The following is an 18,096-nucleotide window of genomic DNA, read 5'->3' on the forward strand; positions in this document are numbered from 1 at the left end:
TTTATTATACAGGTTTGATATCGGCGCTAAAACAAAGCACTAAATCTGTGACTCAATGACAACAATACAATAAACAGCTTACAGCACAAGAGTAGTCCGAGTAGGAGGAGGAGCGAGGCAGAATGAGTAAATAAAGATAAAAGACACTAATATTTCGAAGATACGGTTGAATTTAAGAACACAATATATTTTTGTTTACTTCAGTTCATCCAATTGCCGTATATTATAGAACGGTTTTAAAATAGCTCCCGTATAAATCGTATTTTTAATGCCTTTAAATACTTAAATGAATGTTTTCTTAATAAAAAGGTTTAAAGTAAATGAAAGGATTTTTTTTTTTACATTTAGCGCCTAGAAATGACTGAAAATACACAAACTAGTGCTTTTTTTGCTGTTGGCATACTACCTTTTCGAAAATTGAGTTGGTAACACTGAACATTATCGTCCGATAGTTCACCGGAATATCGTTGTTGGCTCCGATATCCGATATCGGACCGGACAATGTGAAAGACAGGTACCTAAATCATACATTTTACTTAGCCTCCGATATCGGATATCGGCTATCGGCGTCCGATATCCGATATCGGACCGGACAATGTGAAAACGCTCTAAAGTGTCACATACCAGTGTGCCTAGTGCGAGTTTTCATCGAGTACGAAACGTTACTATCGCGTCTGCGTCACAGCGAAATTTGTATGGGGAATCAAAGCTTCCCCATACGTCCGCTAGGGGCGCTGTTCGATTCCCCATACAAATTTCGCTGTGACGCAGACGCGATAGTAACGTTTCGTACTCGATGAAAACTCGCACTAGGCACACTGACACCACAGAGCGAGTAATTTCCATATTGTTTCCATTTCCATATATAATAAGGTACTCTGTGGCAAGCTGTGGTGGCAAGTATTTATTATAAAATTTGATGTCCATGTGTGTCCACCTTATAGACCAATAATTTTTGAAATAAAAAAAATAGTAGTAGGATGAAACCCATTAGAAAAGGAGGGGAATGTGATAAAAATTAAAGGAAAAATAAATTACAGACAATCCGAGTTCGGGAAGTGGGAGCTTTGCCTAAAAAATGGTTTCTCTTGATTTCCGACAAAACTACAAAACCTATGGAAAAAAGTTCAATGGCATAGTTGTAGGTAATAAAAAGTTCTACAACTTTTGTATTCACAATTTTTTCACATAACCTCAAAATTTAGGTGAAAAATTCAAAAAACCAAGTTTTTGGAGATGTGGAGTGGAGATGGTGCAAAGTCAAGCAAAATGGTCACCCTAACTGCCATTTCTGGCCCGTATAAATTTAAGTCTAAGATTCGGGATTAGAAAATTATAGTTACCCTCATCTGTTATTTAGATGAAACATTTTTTTCTATGCTGATTTCAATATCATAAACTTATAAAAACAACCTCTACCATCATAAGCCTGCTGTATAATATTTAATCAATAGTAATTATAATTAATTAACTAGTAATTAATTTTTAATTTTTACTTTCTCATGTTAGTTACATGTAAGTCCCCCTTAATCGGCCATTACTTCAAACAAGTTTATTTTAATACATCAGTACGGGGTTATATCGAGATTAAACAGTAAAATATTGGGTAGCTTAAAGGTTTTTTTGGCGGTGGGATATTATTTCCCTATATCCATGAACATACATGAGGGAAATAATCTCCTACTTTTGCCGCTTTTGCCCGTGCCTTTACTCGTCGATTTTAACACAGGGACAAAAAAATAAAAATGCATCATTAAATTTATTATTTATTGAATATGTATGAATTTTGACGTGACAACGTCTTATAAATTGGTTTGCCGGGTGACACTTCAAGAAACTGCGTTACGCTCCGCTCACGTTATGCGCTCACAATGAGAGCGAGTGAGAGGCACGCGTCCCTTCCACTCGGGCATGGTTAGCCCGCCTAAGAGCGAGAGAGACAGACATAAAAAGTCGTTGTCACGTAAAACTTTCGCCCGTATACCGACTTTACAGGCAACCAATTTTTTTTCTTACAAAAATAGAACGTGGCCGCCCTTTGTGCAAATTATGCATTTTGCATACCTACTATTATTTCTTATATTTTGTACATTAAAGAATTATAAATAAATACATAATATTTTACTTTTTTACGAATGGGTCTTTTTTAAATTACTTTTTACTTTTTTTTACTTTTTATACCTACTTGGTATGCTAACGGGATAAAGGGAAATATATTCTCATTTGAAGATTTCATGCACGGCTACAGGGTATTAATTTCCCACCATTTTTTAAATTAGAAAAAATAACCCAAAGTAACAGCTTTCGTACGTTATTTTGTTTATATTTGATAAATAACACGTTCTTCTTTACGAATTAAAAACAATTGCATATTTACAGGAATTTTTCTGGCCGTAGATCCAAAAACTATCTTGAATTTCGGGAAAAAATGGTCGTTTTATTAGTGAACTTTTTACTTCGATTGTCTACTGACAATGAAAGTTGACGTTTAGAAATAAGTGTTGCTAGAAAAAAATTAAAAGAACTATCTATCTTAAGGTGCGTTCCTTAAATTTTACCGTATCTTTAAAAATACAAAAAATAATAATTAATTTGTGAGCAATGCCGAGGTGGGAAAATAATAGCCCCATGGCTTATTAAGGGTTAAAACCGTCAATATTTTATATTACATAATTTATATATACATCACTTGTACCTTAACATGTAAGGGAAATAAGCTACATTTATCTACCCTTAGTACTGTATCTACCTTGGTAACTGCAGCCAGGTGAGGAAAGGTAGATAATAGATATAGCAATCATAGAGATTGGTGCCTACAGTGAGGTAAGCGCTTGTCACGATACCAAAATTACCACTATTACTTGTATACGAAGTATATTATTATTAGTCTGTGCTATTACACACAAATTACTTTTTAGCCCCAAAAGAATAATCTAGCTCTAGGGTAATTTCATAAGGCTCAACTTTATTCAAAATGGGGCCGAGTTTGTAATATTTTCCTATTTTATCATACTAAAAGAGGGTTTTTTTAGGCACTGAGCGTTCTAATTGGCTAATGAAGTTTAGTCAAATAATCAAAATGCTAGGATTCGGAGTAATTATATTGCAAAAGTGTAATTGAACCGAAACAAATATCACTTATAAGCGTTTTGGCGATACTTTCGACAAAATTATTTGTGATTACACTATTTCAATAATTTTTTGCCTTTTCTAGCCCTTTTCAGGGTGCCGACATGCCCTTTTTAGAATTCACAAAATCAGGTGGCAACTGGCAAGTGGCAATAGGCAATTGGCAACACTTGCGAGAACTGAAAATTGAAATTTGAAATAGGTAGGTAGGTACCTTCGAATTTTGATTCTTGACTAACTTGACTTCACTTGTTCGAAAAATTCAGTTGAAATACCTACGACAAGTCTTCTAAATTATATACCTACTCGTCATATAAAAAAAATAATTGATATTGGCAGCAGAAGAAACAATCAAGTGACACTACATTTGTTTGACAAAACAAGCTGTGAAAACCACAGAGCAAGTAATATGTGAAAACGAGGACAAAACATTAATCTCCATTCTCAATTATTCCGTTAATGCGCGATACATTTTTATTCAAATTACTGTAACGTTATAGAAAGAAACTAAACATGTCAGACCCATCTGATAACATTATTGACCTCACATCGCCTGCTCCATTTGGCTTGGTTAAGCATTGTAATTTCTCTGATGATGTTATTGAAATAGATGATACTGACGAATCAATTTGTGAGGTAATTGTTGAAACAAATCAAACAGTCACAGCTCCAAACAAAGCTTCAAATAAACTCACAAAAAAATCAAGAGCGAAATCTTTGGAGCCAAAGACGGTAAGTTTTAATTTAAATAAGGATACATCTGAAATTTTAAGTATCGTACATAGAACATGTATTTATTCAACTACACTTACTTTAGAACAATTTTTCAATACTTGGTTATAAGTTATAACTAAAATCTCATACAATGAAGTTATAATTTATGAATGAAAACACTCAGATTCACATTTGCCATGTTTGTTCACATCATCAAATCACACCAATACATGTAATTTTGGCATGTTAAATCTTAATCTTACAAATCAAGTTACATTTTGATTAGTTGAAAACAACAACATGCCTCATCAACAATAGGGGTTAAGAACTCAAACAATTTTTTATTCAGTATAGACTTCTTTAGAATTGTCATAAGTATATCATTGAAATCTTATGAACCACTTAAATGGGTACCCCCAGGAGTAGATGAAAAATTGCTGAAACTATCCTTACATAATAATAATGAATGGCAATCATAAATTAAGTAGATTAAAGAACTGCATTAAAATTGTAACTTCATATATTCATAGTAGCCAATAGACATATTTGAAAATATATACACCATAATTTACTTTAATATAACTAAATGTATTATTGACTGTGTTAGTGTTGTGACAGTTAAAACTGATCCCAAAACTTGTCGGTTGAGGGATCAGTTTTAACTGCGTCTGTAATATAAAACAAGATGTACTTAGTTAATGTGCTATACTATTTATTAATATACCTACATACTTCAATTTCAGTTGGAAGTTCAATCACCTGAAAAAAAAGAAGTCAAGATTGGAGAGTGTCCCATATGCTGTGAACAATTGGGAAAGAAACCAGCATCATCAACAAAGTGTGGACATGTATTTTGTTTAGAATGCATACAGAGATCTTTAAAACATGACAAAAGATGCCCTCAATGTAGAAGAGCATTAAAAGGGGCTACTGCTTTTCATCCACTGTACCTTCCAATACAAACATAAATGTTACAGTAAAAATAAAAGATGTAAATATATTTAATAACTTTATTACATATTTAGAATTAAATAATAATTACATAACTAAGTTTTCATTAATTTTTCATATTTTTTTCTTTTACTTAACTACAATAATTAACAAAAACAAAGATTCAATTATTTATTATCATTTTCATATAAAGTAAAGTATGTTTATACAATATGTACATGTTGTGTTTGAATAAAGCTGGCAATTATTAATAATCAAAATAATCAAAATTGTTTATTTGGAACACAACAACACACATATTCACACATAATATTTCCTCATGGAATTCTGAAAACTGCTGATGTGGATCCCATGTTCTTATATTTTTATCTTTACTCTACTTTTTCTATTTGTTACAACTGACTTAAACATTTGTAATTAATTTATTTCTACATTGTTTTTATGTTGTGGTGACATCAAAATCTGATTTTCATTGTCTTTAAATGTTGGATATTACAACTAGCCACCTGCCTCTCCTTTGCTGTAATGTTGATGTACCTATTACCATTCCTTTAAACCACTATCTGTTGAATAATCTCATTAAAATTAAAAATCCATTGTACCTATAGTTTTAACGTTCTAACCATATATAAGATAACATTGTTTTGTTCTAAGTAGTGATTGTGATGCATATAATATAAATATGTTATTCTAAATGTAAGTTTGTGACTGATGTTATGGAATAAATGTGTTTTGATATAATTTTTATGTTTGAATTTAAACACACTATAAATGTGAAATACATGATTCATAAAATTATACAATGTCAAGCAAGCCTTTAATAATAATTGACTCCAGCAATTTATGGGCTTTTAGCTTTTTGAGTATTCTTTTTTAAGAAAGCCATGCCATGAACTCTGAAATGTTTTTCTAAACTGTGAGGGTCAGTGAATTTTTCTCTGCAAATATTACATTGGTTTGATTCAAGTGGCTCATCTTCTGGTGCATTTGACTTAATGTGGTATTTTTCTAATGCATCTTTGTTAAAGCAATCATTTTTAACAATATATTCATTAACATCTGTTATTTTATGATCTAATAACAAATGAGTTGAAAAAGAGGGCTTGACAGCAAAGCATTGCCCACACTCCATACACTGATAAGCCAAAGATGGATCTTTGTGTGATAATATATGTAAATGGAAAGTTTTTGCATCCTCTGTTTGGTACTGACACTTTTTGCAGTAATTAGGAGTATTCTGTTCAACTTGTATAGCTGTTGGTGGATCAATTTTATCAGTATGAGGTCCTACTTTATTTTTGTGATTGCGCTTGAATATCTTATTTGATTTACAGTGCTTTGTTCTAGTCCCTTTTTTCTTGATCTTCTCTAAATTCATTTTTGTCAAGTTTACTTTCAAATCTAAGCATTTAATATGATTGTGAAATTCTTTGAAATGTGTTTTTATTTCTTCCCAGTTTTCATTAACTTTAACTCTACACAAATGGCATACTATTTGATATACATCTTGCCTCTTGCTGCCTTCAGAGGGAGTCTCCAATGAGCAATAAGAACATTTATATGGCTCTTTATCAAAATTGCCATCAATCCATTGATGTACAGGTTTTGAACATGTATGGCAGGTTTTCAATATTATTTTGCATAGAATCGATGACAAAGGTCTATAGTGTGTTGAATGATGCTTATCAATATGATGTTTTAATAAATCATACACATCAGTAGAAATAACACCGCATTCCCAACATGGATACATTTGATGATTCTTATGAATGGTTGAAAGATGAGTATCAAGGTGCTTGTTTATTTGATTTACACTTAAAAATATTGCAGGACACTGTTGACATTCATAGTATGTAGGGTATTTTGTTTTATCACAACATCGCATTACATGTTTCAATACTGTATTCTCATTGTATCCAGCAAGAGCACACGAAGGACATTTAAATATTTTATTTAAGTGGCTCTGCTTCATATGGGATATAAAAGAGTTTGGATGCAGCAACTGACAACCACTTTTGAAACATTTAATTCTAAATGTAACTCTCATCATTTTAAAGCCTTCACAGTCATGATTGTAAGGGTATGTACACACCCTATTTGTTAAATTCATACCACATTCTGGGCAAATGTATGGAGGGCTTTTCAAGTGCAAACGAATGTGAGCACTTAGTGCACATATTGAGGGTAGTGTGAATAAACATACAGGGCAAGTGTAGATCTTGTGTGCATGTTCCATATAATGTTTTACTCTATCTTTCTCTTTGTTTTTTGTTACTGTAATATTTGTTTTGCATTCAAAACAATATATGTTTGGAAATGTTTGGTCTGAATTAACAGTTCTGTACATTTCAGTTGCTGAATTAACAGTAACTGAATCTACACTCTTAGATGTTGTGGCAATTTCTGAGCTGATAAATAGCAGAGGTTCAACTTTTAAATCGCTCAAGTTGATGGTAGCGGTTTTATTACTATGAGATCTTATGTGAGCTAAAAACTGACATCTATTATAAAATACATTCAGTTTATTGCAATATCTGCATAAATAAGTAATCTGTAGAGATTTACGGCCAATGTGAACTTTATAACTCGATTCAAATATAAACCTGTAACAAAGTGATATTTAATTAATAAAAGAAACAGTATTTGAAAAATTTAGTTCTGTAAATTTAAATAAGTACCTACTAAAATTCTTAATATGCATTCAAATGTCCAATAACATTATAAGTGCATACAAACAAACCTTAAATGAATTAAAGATTCCATCTACTACAAGTAGGTACCTATATTCTACAACAAAATATGATAGTACTTACTTATCACTACAATCTATGCATGAATACAGTTTGTGGCCATTTACAGGTACTGGTATTTTATAATTAGGCATTGCTTTTGAGAATAATATGTTCTTTATACTTAGTTTATCATTGACCATATCTGAAGCTAAAGCCATTTTTGGACTTCTCTATCGCCTAAGTTGAAGATGTATCTGGAAATAGAAAAGTGCTTAACTACTTAGATAGGTGCATATTATAATAAATATATAGAAATTAGAAACGTAGCACTTATTTTTTCTAATGACCCATTTCTCGTATGAAAAACATAGTTATTCTTATCAATCAAAGAAAATTATCATATTTGAATTACCTGTGTATAAATCAGGATATAAATAAAATAGGTACAATTTTCAATTTCCAAATTCCAATCATTAAATCCGTTCTTGACATTTATCAATAGTCTGGCCATTGAAAAAAAACTAATTTGGTATTGCCATTTCAATACATAAAATACTTGTAAAATATTATTATACGAATAATTTTCATCACGAATTTGAGAAAATGAGAGATATCTTTAAATTTAGCGATTTATTGTAGTATTTTTCAGGACATAAAAAATCAAGTATGTAATTGTGACTTGTATTACTAATTTGTTAATATTACTTATTAATGGTAATTATTCAAGTGTGAAAATAATAAATATAGTATTTGTTAAGTACGAGTTATTTTGGGTCCACACCTCATGTACAAATATCATTGGCAACATTTAATTCTGTAAAAGGGCTGATAGACGTACGAACTTTAAAGTCGCGGTTTTAAAGTTCGCGTACTTACTCGGCTCGCGGCGGTGACAGACGTGCGAGCCAAGGCGGGCTTCGAGTAAAATTTCAAACATGTTGGATCGTCAACGAACTTACTCGACGGTTTTTAAGTACGCGTACTCGGGGTGACACACGAGCGAAAAAGGTCGTCGAGCCACAAGTTCGCGTACTTACTCGTACGTCTGTCACCCCTTTAACATCTTGTATTTTCTTTGTCTATGATGATAAGAGCGTTTTCACACTATCCGATCCGATATCGGATGTCGGCTATTGTTTGCCCTTTCACATTGTCCGATAAAATCGTTCCGATATCATCATGAGTGATGCCAGAAATTTTTAGAGAAAACTAAACTAAATTGCCAGTTGATAAAAAAGGTATAATTAAAAAAAAAAATCAAATGATAGATCATAGTTGTACACACACATTAAAAATAAATACGTTAAAAACGTTAAAAATAACAACTTCTAAAAAGAAAAGTAAAATGTAAAAAGATTTTATATCATTAATTACTGCATATTATTTAGATGTGCTATTTACTAAATAGTTTTGATATCGGTCATTTGTATAGTATATGTTAACACATTATAAATTATATAAATTTATATCAATACCTACTACAACCTAGCATTAGTTAATAGTTTTAGTAATACATATTAGTAAATACCTTTCAAAATCTATTAGATGTATTTTTAGCAAGACGTACCTAGTCATTTAGTCATTTTTTCACTATATACATAACTATTTATAAAAGTTCATGTAGTACCTATGATAAATTTAGTAATACCTTAGACTTAGAGTGATACAATCTTTGTTCACATTTTCTTTTCTTTTTCTTATTACACTGTAATATCCTAAAATAATAATGTCACCCGTTCAAATATATTTGTAATATTATGATTGTTGTAATTTCCTGTAAGTAAAGATACATAAATAATTATTTTATTGTCATAAGCAATTATTTTAGAATTAAAAGTTTTCAAACTTTGTGTCCTTTGTTGTAAATTCAAAATAAAAATAAAATCGGTGTGAAATCTCCTCCTTTTTTTGAAGTCTGTTAAAAACAAAGCACTCAATGACAACAATACAATAAACAGCACAACCAAAGCACAACCAACATCCGAGTAGGAGGAGGAGGTATAAATCGTATTTTTAATGCCTATAAATACTTAAATGTGTGTTTTCTTAATAAAAAAAGGTTTCTTTTAATAGAAAGGGTTTTAGGTTAAAGCAAAGAATTTCTTTAAAGATTTAGCGCCCTATAAGACTGAAAATACACAAACTAGTGCTTTTTTGCTGTTGGTATACTGCCTTTTTGAAAATTGAGTTGGCAACACTGAACATTATCGTCCGATAGCCGCTGGCATATCGGTGTCGGCTCCGATAACCGATATCGGACCGGACAATGTGAAAGACAGGTACATATATTTTACTTCCCTCCGATATTGGATATCGGCTATCGGCGTCCGATATCCGATATCGGATCGGATAATGTGAAAACGCTCTAAGGGTTGAATTTGATATGAGATCCTTTATCAGAATTAATATGAAAAGTCTATGACCTACATGACCTGTTCTCTATAAATAATAACTTTTCAAATAATAGATTAAAATACTACATATTATGTATCACCAACCAATGATAATAAAAAATCTAAATATCAATCTTTCAGAGATTAATTTCCTGGAACTAAGAAAAATACCTAATAAGTTTTGTGATTCTTATTTCTTAGGCGGTACAAAATACCGTCAGATCTGGCAACTTTGCCAAGGGTTAGTAGCTTTGCCACCCATAGAGTATCAACATTTAAGCCTTAATACCGAAGACAACACATTTTTTTTGACGGTGTGACTATGTTTAGGGTAAAATGTGGTAAATATTTGGCAACACCAAATTTAATATGGCAACACCGGAGCTTCCGCATCGGTCTCATTTTAGTTCGAAAACTGACACTAGCGTAACCTACAAATTTTGTGCCCCGAAACTTTAATAATTTTGGACGCTTTATTCAGGTTCCACGGTAAGTAAATTTCAATATTTTGTTAGTCTTATGTTAAAGAATGGATTTATTGAAGTAGAAATACTGTATTTTTCGAATTACGTCTCAAAAATTTGATGGCAAAGCTACCAGACCATGTTGTCGAATAAAGGTGGGCAACTTTGCCATATTTTGTATAGACTAAGGGTTGTCACTTTTCAAAAACTAAAATTATAATGTGAAGTAGATACCTACTTTTTTTAAAGCCATGTTTTATTGGTTAGTGAGTAAATTTAAATAGTCCATAGAAAGCATGAGGAATGTTACATATGTATTTATAATGAAGGTATTAAAAATATTTTCTATGTATACTAAACCTCTTAAAACAATTCAAAATTAGGCGCATCGTGGAGACCTATGTCTATCAGTTTGTTAGGTAATAATAACGGTAAAATTAGTGTACCCAGTTTTGTTTTTGTAAATTACCTAGGAGTGTAATGTTGGTTTTCAACATTTCTCGGTTATCAGGTCTTCAGCATTTTGAAGAAAAAAAAAATTGTTTGTTTCGCTTTTCAGAAAATGGGTCGCCGTAGTCGACGAAAATTGGGATCGAGGCACTACAAAAATTATACCCCGGAAATGCTGGCCTTAGCCGTTGATCTTGTTAGAAAAAAGAATATATCATCATTGGAGGCCGAAAAAAGATTTCACATTCCTCGACGTACTATAGAAAACAAAATTAAAGGACTCCATATGAAACTGCCCGGTGGCCAGTTGCGCCTAAGTGAAACCGAAGAAAAAGACATCGTAGATGTGTTGATAGCTGCTGCAGATTTTGGATCACCACTGTCGCGGTTAGATTTACGTATACTGATCTTCGAATATTTAAACAAAAATCGTCGCGCCGTTCTATTTTCCGATAAAATACCAGGCAAATGGTGGGTAAGGAATTTTTTACATCGGAACCATGAAGCACTGACTGAACGAACAGTGCAGAATATCAAGAGGGCACGGGCGGAAAAAACCGCAGAAGAGTTTGAAAATTATTTTATTAATCTTGAAAGAACTGTAAAAGGTATACCTAAAGAAAACATCATAAATTATGATGAGACAAACTTATCAGACAATCCCGGTTCTACGAAGTGCATTTTTAGACGGAAAGTTAAATATCCTGAACGAATATTAAATCATTCAAAGGGCAACATATCAATTATGTTCGCCGCAAGTGCAGATGGATCCTTATTACCAGTTTATACGGTGTATAAGTCTGAAAATTTGTGGGGTCCATGGTGCATAGGTGGACCACCAGATGCGAGATATAACAGAACGAAGTCAGGATGGTTTGACTCTGTCGTATTTGAGGATTGGTTTAGGAAAGTTATTATTCCGTGGGCTAAGAAGCATGATGGCCAGAAACTTGTCATTGGCGACAATTTGTCGAGCCACTTGAATGTGGATATAATAAGATTGTGCGAGCAGCATAACATACAGTTTGCCTTCCTGCCACCAAACTCTACACACTTAACTCAACCATTGGACGTAGCCTTCTTCGGCCCATTAAAAAAAGTGTGGCGAAAGATCATTACTCAATATAAAATAGAAAACCCTTCTCAACCCCAAATAAATAAAAATCACTTCCCAATATTATTAAAAGAACTACTGGACGGTATTCAAATTTCAAATAAGGAAAATATAAAAGCGGGTTTTAGAGCTACGGGTATTGAACCTTTCAGTCCGCAAAAAGTTCTTAAAAAGTTACCTGACTACGAAGAGGAAATAAAATATAAAATAGACACAGCGCTGCTAGATTACCTGAAAAAAACCAAAGCTCCTAACCCCATTAAAAGAACAGTGCCGAATAAAAAATTAAAAGTGGAACCTGGAAGCTCAATTTCGTCAAAAGACGCAGAAGAACTCCTTACAAAACCAAAGAAATCGACTAAAAAGTCAACTGAACCAAAAACGGATCAACCAAAGACAGTGACTATAAAGTCAACCGAACCAAAAACAGATCAACCAAAGACATTGACTATAAAGTCAAATAAACAAAAAACGGACCAACCAAAGACTTCAGGAAAGCGAGTTACAATTTTATCAGATATACGAATCTCTCCACTTAACCAAGCTTATCTTGATATTAAACAGTGTAAATCACTTGATTTAAAAAAAATTGATATAAAATCTAATCTTACTCTGAAGAAGAAAGACGCTGAAAACATAAATCCGTGGGATAATCCCGAGCCATCCACTTCTGGGACTCAAAAAGTAACTAAACGGAAACTTCGAAACAAAAAGCAAATGCCGACAAAGAAACAGAAACTTGAATATGACAGTGACGTGGAAAGCGATGATGATTACTCACTACGTGACACATCCGATGAAGAGTCAATCATGTCTGAACATGAAGATATGGCTTTACAAAACATTTTAAAAAATAATTCGATGTATGATGCTGATTACTATTTTAACGAAACTATGCCTGATATAGAAAATGTAGGACTTTATGTTGATTTAGAAACGGAAGAAAACAAAGGGATTGATTTACATGAAAGACAGAACAAACCTGAGAAAAAGAGACTAACTGAAAGTAGAAAGACTGATTACGATATTGACAACACGATGAATAAAGTTGCAAAACAAATCACATACTCGAAAAAGTCTGATAATGAAAGAATGATCTCAAATATCGACAACATTGAAACAAAGGACAAGACTGACAACAACACAAAAGAAATAACGCAGGAAAAGAAAACACATGACACGGAAAAGATCAATAGGGAGGTTGTAAAAGAAGATTTGAACTCGGCACTTGAAGAAAGTAAAAAGATTAATTGCGACAGTGAACATAATAAATGTACGATAAATATAGGTAAACAAAAAATTAGGGACACAGATGTTTTGGACGAAAGTGAAGTTAAATTGATGGAAAAGTCTGATAATCAAAGTATGATCTCGAATATTGACAATATTGAAACAAAGGACAAGACTGACAACAACACAAACAATTCAAACAAATGTACACAGGAAAAGGAAACACATGATACGGAAAAGTTCAATAAGGAGGTTGTTAAAGAAGATTTGAACTTGGAGCATAAAGAAAGTAGAAATATTAATTGCGATGATGAAAACAATGAATCTGTGATCTCAGAAGAGTCAGGAAAGAAACTACATAGAATTTATGAAAACGATAGCGTTTTAATTAGGTACTATAATCGTAATAACTGGAAATATTATGTCGGTTTTATAGAAAAGGTGGATATTCAAGAAGAAGATACATATTATTCGATTCTCTTTTTGAAAACTGTTAAAAAACCTAATTTAAAATTTATTACTTGCAAAAGAGATCGTGATGTCGTACCCTCTTCTTGTGTTGTGAAAAAAGTGAAATTACATTCGGTGAAGGAAAACCACGAATATGTCATTGATGATTGTGATATGCATTACTTTTAAATTTGATTTACTTTTTAATTGACCTTGAAGGATTATAGAGCCTGGTTTATTATTTACTAGCTTACCGCCCGCGGCTTCGCCCGCTTTGTCTAAAACCTAATAAATTATATACTAAAACCTTCCTCTTGATTCACTCTATGTATTAAAAAAACCGCATCAAAATCCGTTGCGTAGTTTTAAGGTTTTAAGCATACAAAGGGACATAGGGACAGAGAAAGCGACATTGTTTTATTCTATGTAGTAACTAGTGATAATATAATTAATAATTGTCATGTAAAGTGTAAAAGATACTTAAATCACCTTAAAGGTCATATTTTATTTAGTTCTATATTTATTATTTATTATTCTTTAAATTTTTTAGGTAATTAATTTTCTACAGGTTACTTTTGGAATTTTTATTAAGTAGTTTTAACTGCTAGTAACAATAAAAAATTTGTAAGAGATAATTTAAAATGTATTCTCTTTTATCGTTAGGATTCCTTTTTAGACATCATTTATATTGCTTCTTATAATTAAACCGTGCCATCCATAAACAGTTAAATTGTGTATTACTTATATCAAATTATCTTATTTTATAGAATACACAAATAAAAGTTCTTTGTTCTCTTTCGACGTATTTTCCAAGCTACGTAAAACAGGTTTCATGCTGTGATAAAAAATAAATTATACTTACCCACCTATTTTTTTTTTATTGCAAAAAGATCAAAGTTTTCGTAATTGCTCTTTAATTTGCTTTGCTTTTAATATTTATTATACTGTAAAATATAATTACTAATTAGTAACAGTGATACTTACAAATTATATTATGGTTTATTTAAGAGTAGGTACACAAATATAACTTTGTTCGGTGTGTCCCTTAAGACACATAAAACTGAAAGGATAGAATAAATTCGATTGCTCAGGCGGGTCACGAGTGGCTGAGTTGGTTAGGCATCCTTCCCGGAATGGCGCGAAGGATGCGGGTTCAAGTCCCGCCTCGTGATCGAATTTTTTCTATTCTTTATAAATTTATATTTATAAAGCATTTGAATGCCATAAAAACCAAAAAATATAAATTCAACTTTGTTCCCGTATGGCCGTTTTAGATAGTACTAGCTGTTGCCCGCGACTTCGTCCGCGATTAGGTCGTTTTTCGTCATTCGTCGTTTAAAAAAAATACGTGACACTTTATTTTAAAATTTTCTTAATTATTGTCTCTTATAAAATTTAACTACATTAAAATTGAACACTCTGATAAGAAAATCTTAAAATCTGAAGAAAACATGAATGTGGTTTAAATTCTACATTACTTAGTATCAAATAATAATCTAAATTAAATGTAGATTAACAGTTTGAGCACACCATTATAGAATATGTACCTAAGTATTAAATTACGTTAGTTTACATAGTAACTTTACTAAAAACACGATGACTATCTTTCGCGCTCGATACCACAAACTAAGCATGTTTGTGGTACGTGGCCCGCGTCACTTGACCCCCCGCGAGTTCCCCTCCGTTGCTATGCGAAAATACATTCGTCGCCCTACTGTAGGAAAAATTGTAATACTGTGGCCTGGGCGTTATAACACGTCCAGGGAGTTCCTGAGTGCCGATATCACCATCTTGAGGAAAAGCTTCTAATGTCGATTTAAAACTGCATACATATACGAATTAACCTGTTCTAAAATTGTGAAATGAGTTCAGTTTTAAATTTGAGAAATATTGATTTCTTGTATTCCACTATTCGTTGTAGTCGAATACAAAATATATTTAAACAAACTTAGCTTGGCCTTCAGGCAAAAGGGATCCTATCAAATGGTAAACTTGACCTTGTATCTTAAAAGTAAGCATGAACGGATCTTCTGATAATTATTGAGCACCAAAGGATCATTTGAAACGCACTACTATAAGAGCGAATATTGTCTAATAACAGTTTACATTGCACCACAGAATACATAATAGTAGCTAAACGCTAATTGCACAGTATGTTCCTCTAAAAGTAGTGATTTTGTGAAAGGTTCCGGTGTATCTTCAAACGAAAGCCGACTCGCCTTACTACACTATACAAAAAATGATGAATGAATGTTACAATATACTTTGACTACTTTGACTGTTAGTTAAAGTTTATTTTTACTAACAACATGTAAATGAAGAAGAAATAATAATTACCAACGAACTAACCTTTTCTATAATACTTAACACGGCACATTTTTCAAATTATCTTGCTCAACTCTACTAAAAAATTTGAGGGTTTTGTTGGAACTTTAATATGTAAAAACTATGATATATCTAAACTACGATACAACTTGCATGCGGAAATGCTCATTAGGTACAATTGTGAATCTAAAGAATAACTAACATACTGTTCAATTTTATTGAGCTGATGAATATCTTTTGCCTGGAAGAAATCACCGTCGCCTAACTATAATGTGTTTTCTTATAAAACCGTTACATAATTTATTTTATCTACTTAAATAATGAAAATGATATATTTATAAAATATAAAACATATTATGTAAAATGATTAAAAATAAATAAATGAAGCAACTACGATTCAAAGAAAACATCTTTTTCAGTGTGAAAATGCTCTAAGCAATCCTGGATGATGAACTGTATATCATGTAAGTACCTACTCTGATCCCAGTACGGTCGGTACGTCGATAGCCATAACGATAAATATTATAATCAGATAACCGCAAAGTCAAAATAAAACATTACTTGTAAAGTTGTGAGTGCAAAATTTACGTTTCATTTGGCAATAAAAATTTTTTCGGTACTAAAACGTAGTAGTTTGATTTGTGGTTGGCTGCCCCTCCTCTCCTTCCCGAAAAATATCCTCCAAAATTTCCCGAGATACTTCCAATGATTGAACCATTGGACGTTGGACATTAACTTCAGTCAAAAATTGACGAAGCGGATGATTACTAATTTCCACTTAATCCTCGCTGCTACTGTCTTTATCATCAAATCATCAATTTTCAAGTGGTGTAGTAAAAATATCAGCAGAAATCGTCTTCCAAAGGCGATATAATTTTATTAGCATTGAATCTGTAAATAAAAAAATCAAAAGATAACTGTAAATCTATAAAAAAAACTACTTAAAAATAAAATTTTATCAAAAACTTCTGTTCCCAATGCACCTCAAAATAATAAAAGAATCATTCATTTCATTTCATTTCATTTCATTTCAATAAATACCTGTAAGTAACAACTTACCTTTTGTGGGAACGCATGATGGTGAAAATTCACAAAACACGAAGATTGCATTTGATATTTTTGGTTTTATGGCATTCAATTGCTTTATAAATATCACTACATAGTATGAAAAAAGTCGCTTTCTGTGTCCCTATGTCCCTTTGTATGCTTAAATCTTTAAAACTTCGCAACAGATTTTGATGCGGTTTTTTTAATAGATAGACTGATTCAAGAGGAAGGTTTTAGTACATAATTTATTAGGTTTTAGACAAAGCGGACGAAGCCGCGGGCGGTAAGCTAGTAAATTTATAAAACACGAAGATTTTTAAAATTGTAACTAATGAACACAACAATATATTATTATACTCTTTGGAACACAATCATTAGATTAACTGTAGATAATGGTGTCTATTTTTACTTAAAATAATAAACATCTATCTCCACATCTGAGGGTCACTTTAAAAAAAATGTAGTTTATTATTTACACGAAATATATCTTATAGGGAACGGAAGATATGGGTTAAAGAGTTAAATAAATAAATAACATAATTATATTTAAATTATTAATTTTTAACATTGTGTTCAGTAGTGTTAACATGTAAATTGATTTGATTTTTACGAAATCTCATAGATGGCGCTGTTACAAAATTAACATTATACAACTTACATTCTTTAAGCTATGTTTCTCTTCCCAAGTTACTTAAATGGCATAATTTTTATAGTGTCAATATAGATATTGTCAAACAACATTTATATATGCGTCATTTGATTATTAATTTCCAATAGTTAACGTGTAAATTGATTTGATTTTTATAACATTTAATAGATGGCGCTGTTTCTAATTTGTCTTTATACTACTAAATTCATTAAACTGTTTCTCTGCCCAAATTACGTAAATGACATAGTTTTTATTTTGTAAAGCTAGATAATAGCATGGCTTACTCGAAACCAACATTTAAACATGAGTCTTTAGATTGTACGCTGTCGTAATACACGGAATACGTAAGAAAAATAAAGGTTCACAGCTCCTCCCCCGTAGGTGATAGCTTGATAATATGTAGCCTATAGCCTCACCCGACCTGTTAGTAATATTCATGCAAAATTTG

The 18,096-nt window shown here is 31.9% G+C and overlaps 2 protein-coding genes across 2 annotated transcripts; one reads left to right on the forward strand and one right to left on the reverse strand.

The window, feature by feature from the left end:
• Positions 1-3,377: 3,377 nt before the first annotated feature.
• Positions 3,378-5,535, forward strand: LOC123693011 (uncharacterized RING finger protein C548.05c-like). Its single transcript, XM_045637884.1, has 2 exons — positions 3,378-3,861; positions 4,587-5,535. The coding sequence occupies exons 1-2, from the start codon at positions 3,643-3,645 to the stop codon at positions 4,809-4,811; spliced, it is 444 nt and encodes a 147-aa protein (XP_045493840.1). The 5' UTR covers positions 3,378-3,642; the 3' UTR covers positions 4,812-5,535.
• A 59-nt stretch (positions 5,536-5,594) lies between these two features.
• Positions 5,595-8,016, reverse strand: LOC123693002 (zinc finger protein 687a-like). The gene is made up of 3 exons (XM_045637873.1): positions 7,939-8,016; positions 7,608-7,780; positions 5,595-7,397 (listed from the first exon to the last, which is right to left on the reverse strand). The coding sequence occupies exons 2-3, from the start codon at positions 7,742-7,744 to the stop codon at positions 5,636-5,638; spliced, it is 1,899 nt and encodes a 632-aa protein (XP_045493829.1). The 5' UTR covers positions 7,745-7,780; positions 7,939-8,016; the 3' UTR covers positions 5,595-5,635.
• Positions 8,017-18,096: the final 10,080 nt, after the last annotated feature.

This window comes from Colias croceus, chromosome 1 (assembly GCF_905220415.1).
Source record: "Colias croceus chromosome 1, ilColCroc2.1".
Taxonomy (NCBI): Eukaryota; Metazoa; Arthropoda; class Insecta; order Lepidoptera; family Pieridae; genus Colias; species Colias croceus.